The sequence below is a fragment of the Mustela lutreola genome, chromosome 17, assembly GCF_030435805.1.
Source record: "Mustela lutreola isolate mMusLut2 chromosome 17, mMusLut2.pri, whole genome shotgun sequence".
Taxonomy (NCBI): Eukaryota; Metazoa; Chordata; class Mammalia; order Carnivora; family Mustelidae; genus Mustela; species Mustela lutreola.
In genome coordinates this window covers 15,193,371-15,206,787 of record NC_081306.1, presented here as the reverse complement: position 1 = coordinate 15,206,787, position 13,417 = coordinate 15,193,371, and the positions used below count along the sequence as shown (strand labels likewise).

Sequence of the window (13,417 nt, the reverse complement as noted above, 5' to 3'; positions counted from 1 at the left end):
ATCTGTAATTGTTTTTAAGTGCAAAGGTCTGAAAGATGGAGTAACAGTAAAGGCGGTGGTAGCTTAGGGCAGACTGTCGAGGTGTTACTACTACTCCCAGCGAGGTCCCTGGACTGTGAGCTGCATCTAGGAGCTTTTCAGAACTTCAGACCCTCAGGCTCCTGCTCAGCCCTCGGGACTCAGAAACCGCAAGTTAACAAGGGCTGGGGGAGCTCCGCGCATGCACAGTAAACTCTAGGAAGCACGGATGGGAATAATGAAGCCTGGGAAACACAGGCCTTCCAGACAAAAAGTTGAAACTATTTCGAGATGATTCACATGCCTCTGCAAGGGCTTCTGCATCGGGAACCCTAGCTCCCTGGCTTTATTCAGGCCTCTTCTCTCACCCAAAACCCACCCTCTTTCTGCCTCCACCTCCTTATCCTTCGTGACTTTTCCTTCTCTGGTTTAATTGAGGTGAATGTCACGTGACATAAAAATTGACCACGGAAAGGCCCAGCAATCTGCCAGCTCGGGGGTTTGCCCATTCTGGACATTGCATATAAACGGAATCACAGGGAATGAGGCCTTCTGGGTCTAGTTCCTTTCACTTAGTGTGATGTCTTCATGGCCCACCCATGTTGAAGCAGGTGTTTCTTTTACGCGGAACAAAATTCTATTGCAAGGACAGGCTATGTCTTGTTTTTCCATTCACTGATGGGACATTTGGGTTGTTTTCCCTTTTTTAGCTATTGTGTTTATTAGCACACTGCTGTGAATGTCCATGTACCACTGTTTTTTTCTTTCTTTCTTTTTTTTTTTTTTTTTTTGAGTATCTGTTTTCAACACTCCTGGTTATACACAGAAGTACAATTGCTGCATCATGAAGGAATTCTGTGTTTAATGTTTTCAAGCAATGTCACATCCTCATAGAGCTTTTCCTCCACCCTCACCTGCCTCCCCCTGCCCCACCCACAGAACTAATTTCATCTCCTTTTCTTCCCATGGCAATTTCAGAAACACCCCACAAAGCCACACCGGGATTCAAACCAGGACTCCTGGCTTCAAATCCTAGCTTTTTGCCCCTGCCCCACACAGCGGGACTGTCACCTCTCCCTGGGACTGACCTTTCACAGATGAGGGGGCTCAGGTCGGGAGTCTGTCCAAGGCCACACAGCTCCTGGGGGACAGCTGGGCTCCAGACTCTCAGCTCTGGTGTCCCATCTTTGGATCCCATGGTCTATAATGTGCTCCTAAATGGACGAGCAGGTTTCACAAAAATGTGCCCCCTTCCATTTCCTGGGGATGCCAAGAACCTCGCAATGCTCTGTCCCCGAGAAATCGGTATCTGGTCTGGGATCTGCCGCCAGGCTGGTTCTGCAGCAAGGAACGAGCTCCGGGATCTTTGCTTTGGGCATGTTTATTTTAGCTCTTAATATATGTATTTATATAATTTGGTTTTTGTTTTTCCATGATAGGAGGAAAGGGAGAAAATGACACTTTATTTTGTTTTCCTGCCTTTTTCATTTTTATGCCGGGCACCCGAACAGGCGTGGGGCTGGACGCGGGGGCCGGCCACCGAGGCTCAGGAGCAGCCCACCAGGCGCGGCACGCACGGGAAGCTCTTGCGCATGCTCATGCACTTGTCTTTGTCGATGCACAGTGTGTTGGCCTTGATGGCCAGCTCGTGCTCCAGCCGGCTCTTGGTCATCACCAGCAGCTGCAGCGTGTCCTGCGTCTCCCGCAGCCTCAGCTTGAGGGTCTGCAAGGTGTCGTCGATGGTGAACACCTCGTTCACGAGCCTGCGGCCAGAGCAGAGGGGAAGGTGCGGTTCATGGAGTGGGTCAGCACTGACACCTCTATGAGGTGCCAGGAACTGTGCCAGGCACCGGGGACCACCGTGAGCAAGCAAGAAAAGGCTCAGCTGTCGGGGGAGACAGAGGTAGAACGGGCAGACAGGGGAGCGGCCCTGAGCACAAAGGAAGCACAAAGGAAGGTACAGGGTGTTTAGGGAAACAATCTGGCAGTTTCTCAGTAAGTTAAATGTAGACTTAGCCATGTGACCCAGCAATTCCGCTCCTGGGTACCTGCCCATGAGACCTGCAAACAGATACTCAGATTCCTGTTACAGCGGGCCTAGGGAATGAATTCGCCCAGTGAGCTGTGATGGCAGCTCGGTGGCGGGGCTCTGTCTGGGGTCCCACTCTCGGCTCAGGCTACTGGAAGGTCTTGATTTAGATATCAGGGCGGGCTTCCCCATGGCAGGTCTGAGCTAGAGAGAGGTCACAGAACAGGTTGGAACCTCTTAGCTCCTTGGGGCTCTATCCCAGAGCTGTCCAACAGAACTTCAGAACTTTTCACAGCCGCGGAAATGTTCCATGCTGTCTAGTAGGGCAGCCTATGACCACCTGCTTGAAATGTGGCTTGTGGATGTAAGGAGCTGAGCTTTAACATTTGTCTCTGTTAATTAATTTATATGTGAATTTAAACAGGTGTTCATTTTCAGGAATGGGCATGGATGGGACCTGACTCATGGGAGAGGGGGAGGGGTTATCTGTAGAAGGAACAGGAAAGAAGGCCCCACGGTGGTAAAGGAAGGATGGCGGGGTGAGGAAGTAATGAACGGACGGGGCAGCTCAGCTGTTGGAAAAGGCAGACGGCTTGTCCTCCTGTCTGCTCAGTTCCCAACACAGTCAAGTCAAGCACACGCGTGTGTGTGTGCATACACACAGACACACACAGAGACACACGTGCACACTGCCTGGGCCCCTGAGCCAAACACGACCCATCCATGCTCCCCATTTACCCTCTTCAGCAGCACAGCTGGTGCACAAAGAGGCGGGGAGCTTGTCCTAGAGCAGTAGGACCTCCAGGACAAATCTGGTCCCCAAAAGCCCTGTTCCGTGTAAGTCCCCTGGGATGGGTTATCAGAGAGCCCTCGGACCCAGAGGGTGCTGGGATCCAACCTGAGCATCTGAGAAGCAGGGGACGGGTGCAGGAGGACTGGGAGAGCTTCCCCCAACCCTCCGTAGGGAGCTGGACCCCTTGCAGCCTAGCTGGGGTGGGACCTGGACACTGCCCCCCCATCTAGGGGTGAAGAACTTCCAGACCAGCAGCAGGCCAAGGAGCAGGTAGCCAGGCCTCCAAGATCAAAGCCTGGGGTCACTTTCCTGCCCACTCCCTGCCAACACACACACACAGCTTTTCCGTTTCCTGAGTGACTATCTGGTAGTAACGAGGCTGTGTGAATATCACACAGCGTCACCTGGAGCCATTTTCTCTCCGAATATTCTTCCTCCCTCTCTTTACTTCTCCGGCTCTTCTCACATCTCCACACATCTAGCTCAGGACAAGGACAAGCCACTGACTCGTGAGCATTTATCGGGCTACAACAGGGAGCTGGTACAGTGCCCCAGCATGGAGGGCCCACACAACCGAGGGGCCCGCCCCTGGTCACACAGATTTTCTGATAGTCTGTTCCTTCTCTGCCTGGCCCTCAATGCATTCCAAACCCCACCCCCAAGCTCACAAACCCCAGCTCTGGGGCTACATGAGCCTTTTACCCCCTCTTCAGTGAGGAGGCCCTTTGTGCACAGAAGCAGCCCTCCTCTTCCAGCATTCACAGAGAACTTTCCAAGATGGAGATGGAGACCAAAGCGGTGGTGGGAGCTGGCGCCTCTCTCCTGGGTGGGCAGGGGTCGGGGAAGCAACCCTGGGACACAGACCATGTCTCTGGCCTGAGAGGCTTCCTCTCCTTAGTTTTCCAGTGGAAAGCTGGAGGACGCCCAGAACTCAAGGTGGGGGAGGATATGGAGGGGGCCCGGGAACTCCAGACCTTGCCCCATGTCCTGCTGAGTTGTGGGGGTACCTGTCCTGATCGGCAGTGGTGAGGGAGCAGTCCATTTTTCAGACCTAGGTTTCTGGGGAGCTCTGGAGACCCACCCATCCCCGTCCTGGTCTCCCCCACTCACTTGAACTGTGGGATGTCCCTGCACAGCTCCACATTGGGCCGCCAGGTTCGGCACTCCAGCCGTGTCTGTGCCACCTTCAGTGGGCACTCCTTGGCCATGATGGACCTTTCCAGAAGCATGATGGTATTCTCCGCCTGGAAGATCTCCTGAAGCGTCTGTGGGGAGCATGCAGGGGTGTGTCAAGGAAGCAGCCAGCTCCGGGCTGGGTGCTTAAATGACTCCTTCCCCAACCTAGAACGCCCGTGGCAGGGGGGCTGCGCTCTTCCTCAGACAACCCTGGAAAGCAGCTTGAGGACCCTGTGAATGTGGGGGAGGGGCAGCTGCCAAGGCTGGCTGCGTTTCCAATCTCCAGAGTCCACTGGAGTCGGCCAATGAGTGTTCCGTGGGAGGGATGGAGGCAGGAAGAGAAAGGCCTTTAAGATTAACACAATCGGGGCGCCTGGGTGGCTCAGTGGGTTCAGCCTCTGCCTTCGGCTCAGGTCATGATCCCAGGGTCCTGGGATGGAGCCTCACATCGGGCTCTCTATTCTGTAGGGAGCCTGCTTCTCTCTCTTTCTCTGCCTGCCTCTCTGCCTACTTGTGATCTCTGTCTGTCAAACAAATAAATAAAATCTTAAAAAAAAAAAAAAAGATGAACACAATCGTCCAAAACAATCCAAAAAGCTTATGATTGAATCCACTTGAATCTGAATTAATCTAGGTTGTTCTAGATCTTTTTGTAATCCAAAATTTACCTTTCTAGTAACTAGGTCAGTAAATAAACTAGAAGGAAGGAAGGGGGTGGGGGAAAGGGAGAACACGGGAGAGAGAGACTCAACATTTTCTACTTATGTGTAGAAATATTTCCCCCAGTATAATGCCCTACAATTGATGGGAGTACAAATCCCAGGAAGGGACAGGAGAGAGCCTGCCGGGGACCGGGAATGCTCTATATCTTGATTGGTATGGAGGCTCCCTACGTGTAAACACAGGCAGAAAAATCTTTATCCAAATTCATCAAGCTGTATACTTTACTGCAAGAGTTTTATACTTCAATAGAAAATAAAGCGAAAATCAGAAAAAGGTCATTACGAGAAAAGATTGGCAAAACGGTGATATTCGTGCTGGGTCCATGGGGACCTTTTATAGGATTCTCTCTACTTCTGTGTGTTTGAAGTTTTCCGTAATAAAAAAATGAAAGCACGAGAGGACGAACGGAGACGAGCCACGCTGGCGCCGTACAGGAACAGAAGGAACCCGATCTTGCACTTGGCTGACCGTAAGTACGCCGGGACCCAGAGTACTCCACGCACGTCCACTCCTGTCCCTAACAGCACTGTGAGCAGTTCTAGTCTTCATGACCCTCTCCTGCCAGGGGACTCTCTGTGGGTCGCTCACACCACTTTCAGACTTGGCAGGACCCAATGACGAGGTCCTATGTGCTCTCTTCCTGACAAGCCTGGACGTGGACCCCTGCCACTCCGACTTCCAGCATCCCTCCTTCTGCTAGCTGTTTGTCCGCCTCCCTCACAGGCACGTGCACTCCGAGAAGGTGGGGGCCTTACTTTGTCCACACGGCATCCCCATCGGCAGGGCCAGTGCTTGGCACAGACTGAGGGCTGCCGGATAAGACACAAGATTCTCTTAATGAATCTTAATGTGAATTTCAGATCAACAACAAGGCCTTTTATGTGAATGTGTGTCGGCTACTGCAAATGACACACCAACACCAACAAAATGGTCTGTTGTTGCTCTGAAATTCAGGTTTAACTGGGCATCCTGTGTTTTTATTTGCTAAATCGACCAGCTCTACTCATGGAGCTCAATAAAGAGTCATAGAATGAATGAATGAACATATGACTGAATGAAGGAGTGAATCACAGTGGGATCTGGAGGTCTAGATGTTTGGCTAGCCCTTCCACGGTCCTTATCCACACTGAAGTTTGGAAACAGTGTGCCCAAAACTTTATATGGTCAGGTCCATCTCCAAATTTCGGTATCAGGGAAAACTGCTTGCACACGAAAATGCCAGGGCTCCTGAATGGGGCAGGGATTGCAAGTATGAGACCCAGGCCCCACCTTCCAGGACATTAGATTCATGTTTTTCATATGTTCTTGGGCTAGGAGATATTCACAGATCCTAACAGGTACCGGGATGACTATTTTAGCTGCGTTGAGCCCCTATACTATGGGCACCAAGAAAGTGCTTTAAAAACCTGGCTTCCCTATTAGCTTAGGGGGAAAAAAAAAAAAGTCTAGAAAGAGAGCATTTTTCTATTTCAGAGTAACAACAGGAGGCCTTTTCCCTACTGGGGTTGAGACGGGCAGCAGGGCCACGGGAGGGGGCAGGGGGACTGCTCAGCCTCCTTCAAAGCCCATGAGGTGGAAGGCTGGCCCTCTCTCGTGGTCCTCACTGAGCCACCCAGGACCAGAGTGACGCCGCCAACCATGTGTCGGTTAAACATTATCCCAGAAGAATGTTCGGTGCTCGGCACCTGAACTTCCATGTAAACACTCCAGTGGTGGTGGGCGGGGGGCGGGGGGAGATAGCTCTCTTAGAAGTGGGTATTTTCCTTAGAAATGTGCCCTTGTGTGTTGGGGGAGGGGGCGGCTGTCACAAATCTCAGGAGGCACCACCCCAGCCTCCTACAGAAGAAAAATTCAGCTTTCTAGAGAGGAAAAACGCTTCTTGGCATCACACGGCCCCGTGAGAAAACAGCTCCTCCCTCTACCGTCTACGTGTCTGCGGCCTGTTGGCGTGATGGGGTAGGAAGGACACACATCACGGAGGCTCGGCTGCGGGAGGGACCTGCCAGCCCTGCCCCAGCCGTGAAGGCAGCTCCCAGCGCGCTCCCCTCTGCCGCTAAAGGAGCCTTGAGAGACCACCGGCCAGCGGCCAGCGCTCTGAGGCTGGGCTGCTTTGGCTTTCCCCATCTGCTCTCTTCACCCGCTGGTCCCCAGCTCAGGGCTTGCAACTGGGGGGCCTGCAACTTGACAAAAGGCCTGGCTCTTGGGTCTAGGGATAGTGCCGACTCTTGTTCAGGTGCCCGATCCCTTCTTCGTTCACTCACTATTTCACGGTTTCATGGATTCCCGCGTTGCCCTTCCAAAATGTCCACGGAGCACCTATGAGGTGGATGCAGAAGTGACCACAATAGATGGAAAAACCCCATGCCGGTGGAGTTTACGTTCTGGCGGAGAGTTCACTCGTTCACCTGCTCCTTGTGCAACACACATTTCTAACACGTAACACACATTTCTCACTAAGCACCGACAAGTGCTTCGTACAACCACAAGTGCTTTCTTCAGCATCACACACGTTCAAGTTCCTGCCTCCCTTTCGGTTAAAAACAAAAACAAAAACAAAAAACTTATGGGATGTCTTTCGTGTAGAAGACATTGGTGGGGGGGGGCGGGACCACGCGTGGGTGGGTTCATCTCCGTTCTGAGGCAGACCTCTCGTGAGCGCGGTGGAGGGACCGGGACACAGTCCCGCGAGGAGCAGCAGTTCCAGGAGGAGGGAAATTCATCAGTTACTTTCCAAGCCTGCTAACCACGTCCAGGAAGGGGTGCCGGGGTGAAAGAATCCAGAGGCTTCTGCGGGCCAACAGGCTGAAGCTATGTTTCAACAGCTTTGCTCTGCTTTCCTTCCGTGTGTCCTTCTAGCTACCCCCCAGTTAAAGCAGGTGCTGTTGGTTCTCTGTTGATACCGGGGACATAAACACATCTTACATGAATGTGCTTTTAAGCATTTTTTTCAGGGACCCGCGTTACACCGAAATAAAAAAGTCAATACTAGCCCGGGTGGCTCGTCGGCATGGTAAAACTGGGAAGGTGGCCCTGGGGGTGACCGGATTGGGGAAACCCTGTATCACACTGTTTCCCGGGTACAGATACAGCAGGTGAGAGAATGGAAGGCAGCCGGGGACCTGGGCGGGCCGTCACAGCCCAGATGAGGATGCAAAGGGTAAGGGACCCCTGTGAAGTCCCCTGCCTCCTGTCCCCTCTGGCCTGGCATCTGGTGGTGATGGGGGAAGGGCTGTGTGTGCTGGGACTGACTGGGGTTTGTTTCTCCAAGTCACCACCTCCTGTCTCCCGTTGGCATTTCTTGAGCAGGCCCGCCTGTGGATTTTCCAGAACGGTAGGGGTTTTCCAGAGCATTCTGGCATTCTAGAACCGACTGATGACTCACACCCAAAGCAAATCTGCCCAGGTGAGTGCACTCTGTCAAAATTGTCCCCCATAACCTCGTGTCTAGCCTCTGTCACTCGCAGCCAGGGTCCTTTTCGTTAGAAAGGAGAAAAAAGCTACACACACACACACACACACACACACACACACATGCATTCTGTCTTGGGGACAGCCCCTGCCACCCACCCCAGTCCTGCCAGCCTATGCAGCCCCAGAAGCCCCGTGTGCAATGACACAGCCTCCAGGAGTTTGAGGATTACAACCCAAGGGCGGGAGGCAGAGACCAAGTGGACTGACCAGGGACAGGAGCTGGAGACCAGCATCCTTGACCTTCATGCTCAGGAGGAAGCTAAGGGTTTGTTTGGTGCCAACATAGGCTCCAAGGTCTAGCCAGGTCCCTGGACCCCAAATTCCATAATGTCCCCTAGAAGAAGAGATCCGAGTCTGAGAGGGTGCCCCACATATCCCAGTACACCCGCTCCTGGGTATGCACGGTCACATCCCAAAACTACCAGGAGTATCCACAGGTCAAGAACGTTGAGTGCAGTGTCACTTGTAATGGGCAGTGAGCTGGCAAAGGATGCCCTTGACCATGGAGAAGAACAAGTAGTAGAAAGCAAATGGGCACTGCAGTGGACCTTTGGGGCCCATTAGGGCAAAGGATTATGTGTGGGGAGGACCAACGCTGGGTCTTTAAAACCATGCAGGGCGAGAAAAGAAGGAAACAGACTGAACTGTATTACACAATCCCTTTTGGAGAAAATTTTTTAAAATCCCCACACCTACAACAGCCGTATACATTTAGTAAGAAGACATCTCAACCGAGAGATCATGCTTAACAATTAGCCTGGTCATCGCTGGAAATTCATCTACTGGAGAAAGGGGGGCGCATGTCAAGTATGGGGATAAAAGGAAGCAAACGAGAAGTAAGGAAAGGGCCTTTTGCAAACAGGATGTGCCAAGAAGTGAGGAGTGTGATAAAATCCTCTCTCTTCTCTGGATCAAAAAATGAAAACGTTCCCACAACCCCACCAGATTTAAGCTTCCTTTTAAAATATCTTTAGTTTCTGGGGTGCCTGGGTGGCTCAGTGGGTTAGGCCGCTGCCTTCGGCGCAGGTCATGATCTCAGGGCCCTGGGATCGAGGCCCGCATCGGGCTCTCTGCTCAGCAGGGAGCCTGCTTCCTCCTCTCTCTGCCTGCCTCTCTGCCTACTCGTGATCTCTCTCTGTCAAATAAATAAATAAAATCTTTAAAAATAAATAAATAAATAAAAATAAAATATCTTCAGTTTCTTCTTTTTTTTTTTTAAATGAGAGAAAGCCAATTAAAGAAAAAGATACCATCTGATAGGAAAGGGTATTGTTTCTTCAATTGCATGTTAATTATTATTATTTTTTCTTTTTTTTTTAAGTAATCTTCACAGCCAGCATGGAGCCCAATGCGGGGCTTGAACTCACGACCCCAAGATTAAGACCTCAGCTAAGATCAAGGGTTGGCTGAGCCACTGACTGAACCACCTGGGTGCCCTGAATTTGGCTGCACGTTAGAATTACCAGGAGGGTTTTTTAAAAATACAGATGCCAGGGCCCCTCCCCCAGAGGTTCTGGTTTCTGGGTATCTGGGTTCTGGGTCTGGGTATCAAGAGGTTTCAGGAGCCCCCTGAGTAATTCAAAAGTGCAGCCACGGTCAAGAACCACTGGGGCACGTGATTCAGAGACACCCTAACATTCAGAGTCTCCGAGGGAAGGAAACGGGTTAATGACCACAGTCAGGGACTTGGTGTTGTAAATCAGAGCTGATTGTCCTGGCAGGAAGCTCCAAGTAAGGTAAAGGGACTCAGTTCATCCCCAACACTCACTGAGCAGGTGGAAGATGTTTTCTTTTTTTTTTTTTTTGAGCTGTGCATGCAGGCTTGGGCTTCCAGAAAGGAGTCTGGGGAAGGAGTAGCTGCCTCATCAAGGGTTGAATCTGATGCCAATAACTTTGCAAACCTGGTATTGCAGTGCCCCAGCCCAGAGCTGTGCCCTCCTTCCACCATGGCCGGGGGGACATCCATACCTCAGGGAGGAAGGAAGGCAGGGAAGAAGCTCAGAGCACAGGCAGCCTTCCAAGGTGGAAGGTCTGGGCAAGCTGAATACCCTTCAGGCTCAGGATCCCTCAGATTCAAGGCACCTGTTATATGCACACATGTGTGTGCGTGTACATGTGTGTGCGTGTACATGTGTGTGTATACATACACACACACACAAAATGAGTGTCCCAAATACCCCCACCTCATTTTGCAGTCATCTACCCACTCACCCACCCACCTGCTTCCAGAGATAGTGTATTCACACACCCACATCAAACCCAACACACGCCTACCACAGGGCCTTTGCACAGTCCCCTCTGCTTGGATGCTCCTTCCCCAGACATCCACGTGGCTCATTCTTTCCCCTCCTTCAGGTTGTGGCTAGAATGCCTAGAAGGCCTTCTCTGACCATCTCCTTTAAAACTGCAACCCACGAACTGGCCAGTGCTCCCAACTGCCCAAACCCCTGCTTAATTTTCTCTGGAGTCCTTACACCAGCAGACATACTATGTGTTTTATTCATTAACTTCCTCATCTCCCCCAACCAGAAAGTAAGCTCCAAGAGAAGAAGGAGATTTGTTTTGCTCACTGCTGAATCTCCAGCGCCTATACCAATCAACGACCAGAACATAACAGTAATAATAACAATAACAATAACAACAGTAATAATAATAATAAATAATAAACAACATCCAACTCTTGGAATAGCACTTACTGGGTGCCAGATACTTTGTGGGGGGCTTTCGTCGGTGCTCAAAGAACACTTGCCCCCACCATGGACTAACACACACCACGGGGTGTTGGGTTAAAAAGAGGACAGAGGTTGGCACTGGCCTGCCTGAGTCTGTCTAAAGCCTAGCCCAAGCTGGTTGACCTTTAGCAAGTGTCCTAGGCTCTCTGAGCCTTTCCAGTGAAATGGGGACGGTAATCACTGGCACTGCACGGAGCGGAGGCTGGCCTGGGACAAGCCCCTCCACTGCCCGGCACACATGCGGAGCTGGGAGACACGCACATCTCTGGAGCCACATGAAGAGCACAGGTGCCACAACCCGCACTTCCCAGAGCAAGTGTGTGCACACGCGTGTGTGCATTTCTTCTACAAATGTACCCTGGAAAGAGCCACACAAAGGTCATCAAGCCCCTTCCCCATCTTTCCTAGGCCAGGAAGAGCGCTCTGTCTCTCTTTCGCCTTCTCTCTTCCTCTCTCCTCTCTCCCGGGACCCTGACCTCTGAGTTCTGCCCGGAGCTCCAGAAGCATGCCCTCTCCCGCAGGCCCTGGGGTGTTAGCCTTTCTGCTCCCACAGAGCCCAAGAAGTAGGGGGAAAGAGGCTCCCAGGCTCCCGGGGCAGGGCGCAGCCTGGCTCACACGAGGCTGGGCGGGTCGCTGCGGGATTGGCCCAGGGGGTCACCCCATGGGAGGAGCCTCGGCAGCTTGGGCCCAGAAGCTGGATGGGAAGGAGGTGGTGACTGCGGAGGGCTCACCGCTCCCCAGGCCCCAGCTCTGGGCTCTGGGAGCAGCTGCTGCCGGCTGCCTGCCAGTCAAGGCTGGGAGACTGGGGCATCTGGGGGGAGTCCCAGCAAAACAATAACCCACCCATAAGGTGCTTGTGAGCATTAATGAGATCATGAGTGGGACGTGCTTAGTCCAGTCCCTGGCACACGCCACGGGACTGTCCTGCACCCCCGCGTCATCTCCAACCCCCATCCTATAATGTTCAAGTTGTTAGATTTTTCCTTTGGGATCATTGCTCTTTTTTTTTTTTTTTCCCCTTTTACTGTAAGACAATAGGAAACAGAATCGTTTGACAGAATTTGTCTTCCCCAGCAACGTAAATTCCCTCAGACATCCACTCCAGGGCTCAGACTTCACCTCCATCAACCCACTTATTTGGATGTAAGGGGTCAAGGCGGCCTGTGCAAGGGAGAAGGAACGTCCTCTTCCGTAGCCTCTGGAATGCGGCTCGGAGAGGAAGCCAGCCCCAGACAGATGGCAGCCCGCATCCTCCCAGCACCCCCTACGACCAAGATTTGTTTTGTTAAACAACCCCCCTCCAGGCAGATGCCCAGCCGCTGGGCCTCCATGCGGGTTGTCTTGGAGGTAGGAGCCCTGGGCGGGAAGGCAGGAGACCCAGGTTCCCATCCAAACCCTAACACAAACCAGCTGCGAAACCCACACCCCCATTCAGAGCCCTGGGCCGCTTGGGCGATCTCCTTAGATGGGGAACAGGGCCCATGCTCCCCTCACTGGCTAGGGTGCTGCATGGTCTCCCGGACCAGGCGATGCGCTCTACCCCTCAAACCGTTGCCTGTCTCCCTGCATGCCTGGGGCCACGTCCCTGGGACCCAGCCCAAGACCTGTCAGGCAAAGGGATGGTTCTGGTGTGCGTGATTTTGTGTTTCAGTCTTCAAGTCAAACCCTCTAGACGTTGGTGGTTGGGGTGGGGGAGGGGGTGGTCCTGGGGCATGGCCATCTTAAAGATGCTCTGGACAGTGGACAGACTTTTCTCTAAGGGTCTGTGCGGTAGATATTTCAGACTTTCTGGGCCATCTGGGTCACCGTCACAACCATGCGGGCACTTCAGTGCAAAAGGAGCCACAGATGATATGTAAACGCACAGAGGTAGGGGAGGGATCCTGTGTTTCAGTAAAACTTTATTTTTTATTTATTTATTTATTTATTTTTGTAAAGATTTTATTTATTTATTTGACAGAGAGAGATCACAAGTAGGCAGAGAGGCAGGCAGAGAGAGAGAGAGAGAGAGAGAGGAGGAAGCAGGCTCCCTGCTGAGCAGAGAGCCCGATGCGGGACTCGATCCCAGGACCCTGAGATCATGACCTGAGCCGAAAGCAGTGGCTTAACCCACTGAGCCACCCAGGCGCCCCTCAGTAAAACTTTACATACAAAATTGAGCCCTGGGGCAGCAAGTTGGAGACCCTTGCTGTAACCCATCACAGTCAAGTCCTGATTACCCTAACCAGCCCATGTCATGCAAGGCTGCTGCTCCTCTGAGTTCTCCGGCATTCGGAGAACTTCTCTGCTGCCTTCCTACTCGGAGTGCCGCCTGTGGACCAGCATCCCTGGACTCCGAGTGTGTTATTAGAAATGCAGGGTCTCAGGTCCCGCCCCAGACGTACCAAGGGAACCTGCAGTTTAACAAAACTCTCAGGTGATCACACGCACATTACAGTTTTAAGGTGGGAGAATGGGCTCAGGGTTGTAGTTTGA

The 13,417-nt window shown here is 52.3% G+C and overlaps 2 protein-coding genes across 2 annotated transcripts in view; both read right to left on the bottom strand.

Annotated features, from left to right (window-relative positions):
* The window catches only part of GRIN2A (glutamate ionotropic receptor NMDA type subunit 2A), a 724,518-nt gene that overhangs the window by 673,340 nt on the left and 37,761 nt on the right, over positions 1-13,417 (bottom strand). The gene's annotated exons all lie outside the window — the stretch shown is intronic.
* The window catches only part of TEKT5 (tektin 5), a 36,249-nt gene continuing 23,966 nt past the window's right edge, over positions 1,135-13,417 (bottom strand). Inside the window, exons 6-7 of the mRNA XM_059155297.1 lie at positions 3,951-4,105; positions 1,135-1,781 (exon numbers count right to left, since the gene is read on the bottom strand). Coding sequence (XP_059011280.1) covers positions 1,565-1,781; positions 3,951-4,105 — 372 coding nt within the window. The 3' untranslated portion in view covers positions 1,135-1,564. The remainder of the gene's footprint in view (positions 1,782-3,950; positions 4,106-13,417) is intronic.